We start from the raw sequence: 1,501 nt of genomic DNA, 5'->3' as shown, positions 1-1,501 counted from the left end.
AGTTTATATAAAATGTGTGTAACTGTAGATGATTTACCTGTATTCCTGCTTAGTCCTGCTTAAGAGTACATTTCAATAGTGCCTAGGCCCCATAGGCTTGCAGATTATAAAACCACATATGTCTGGTGTTTGACATGCTAATATGATTCCTCATTTTTTACTGCTTCAATTTTACACACTGTTATACATGATGTAGGTCTGCTAAATCAAAATAAGCATTTTTGCTGTTATATTAACACAGTAAAAAAAAAATCAAAGTAAGAATTATTAGATAGGAATCACTCAATTAACTCCTTATGTGTTGGTTAGTAATCACTGAAATTTTTTTTATTAATTTTCAACTTTTATTTTGAACATCTATAAAACTACAGCCTGTTATAAGAGAGAAAGAAAAAAAATCCATTATCCATATTTATGTCTTGTATCTTAGAAATAAACATACTGTTCCTTATGTATGAATTTTTTAAAAACATTCTCCAAGTCCAAAAAATATATAACATTTTGAAACTAAAATATACAAAATATACAGTATTAAGCAGGATTCCTTCTTAGTCAAGTTCCTCGATTGACGTACTTTTCATGCAGGTGTCCATTTCTTGTCTGAGTGACTGCTCTGTTTCATCATGCTGCAAACAACTTTTTTCTTGTGTGTTCACTTCTTTAATATTTTCAGCTAAATCATATACTTTAGCAATCTGTTTTCCTGATGTAAATGGTCTTTCATCTGCAATCACTGTATTTGCTAAATCTCTCTGATTATTTATTGTTGCATCTTCATTAGACATTGTTCTTGCTATATCTTTATTTTCCTTGTTTTCAATATTATTTCTATAATTTTTACTGATTATAGGCTGGATTTCAGTGAGATATGTGACAATACGTGACATGTATCCAATGTCTAGACCAAAACCTGATATGACGTTTTCCTGAAGTTCACAATACTTTTCAGTCTTCATTGCTGCACTAATAACAGGATACCGGATGCTTAACCTGTAAGAGCAAAGATGATAACGTTAGTTGGAGAGGTTAAAATTTTAAGCAGATTAGTTAAGTGAGTATTGTAAGCATGCCTAGTAAATGTAAATTGGATCATTCAGTACTGTAATATATGTAAGAGCAGCAGTACCACATCAAAATGTAATCTTTTAGTGCTGTACCTAGGATAAATTATGTTACGGGCACTATAGAATACATGGTGAAGCTCACTGACTCGTGAACTTAGAGACTATCCCCTGACAGATTGAATAAATGTGGTAGTGTGGGTACAGCCTCCTTGCAACCCCCACTCTGGTGACACCCCTAACAGCACTAGTTATAATACTTTACTGTTTTGTTTTCTTTATAATAATTATTATCTGAATAGTAAATCTGCTTCAAATTAGTTAGGGGAATTATGTTTACTGATATCCCACAGTTTTATATATATCGTAACTGAATGCACTCTATACTAAGGCTGCCAAATAACATGATATATATTTGATCATATATATTTAATTATGAG

At 31.6% G+C, this 1,501-nt stretch overlaps 1 protein-coding gene across 1 annotated transcript in view; it reads right to left on the bottom strand.

The window, feature by feature from the left end:
* Positions 1-400: 400 nt before the first annotated feature.
* LOC119594019 (putative RNA polymerase II subunit B1 CTD phosphatase RPAP2) overlaps positions 401-1,501 on the bottom strand; it is a gene marked incomplete at its 5' end in the record, with an annotated part of 4,432 nt that continues 3,331 nt past the window's right edge. Inside the window, 1 exon segment of the mRNA XM_037943047.1 lies at positions 401-990. Within this exon segment, the coding sequence (XP_037798975.1) occupies positions 549-990 (442 nt within the window).

The sequence above is a fragment of the Penaeus monodon genome, chromosome 33, assembly GCF_015228065.2.
Source record: "Penaeus monodon isolate SGIC_2016 chromosome 33, NSTDA_Pmon_1, whole genome shotgun sequence".
In the NCBI taxonomy this organism is placed as follows: Eukaryota; Metazoa; Arthropoda; class Malacostraca; order Decapoda; family Penaeidae; genus Penaeus; species Penaeus monodon.
Note: the sequence above shows the minus strand (reverse complement) of the source record. Positions and strands in the feature narration are given on the sequence as shown.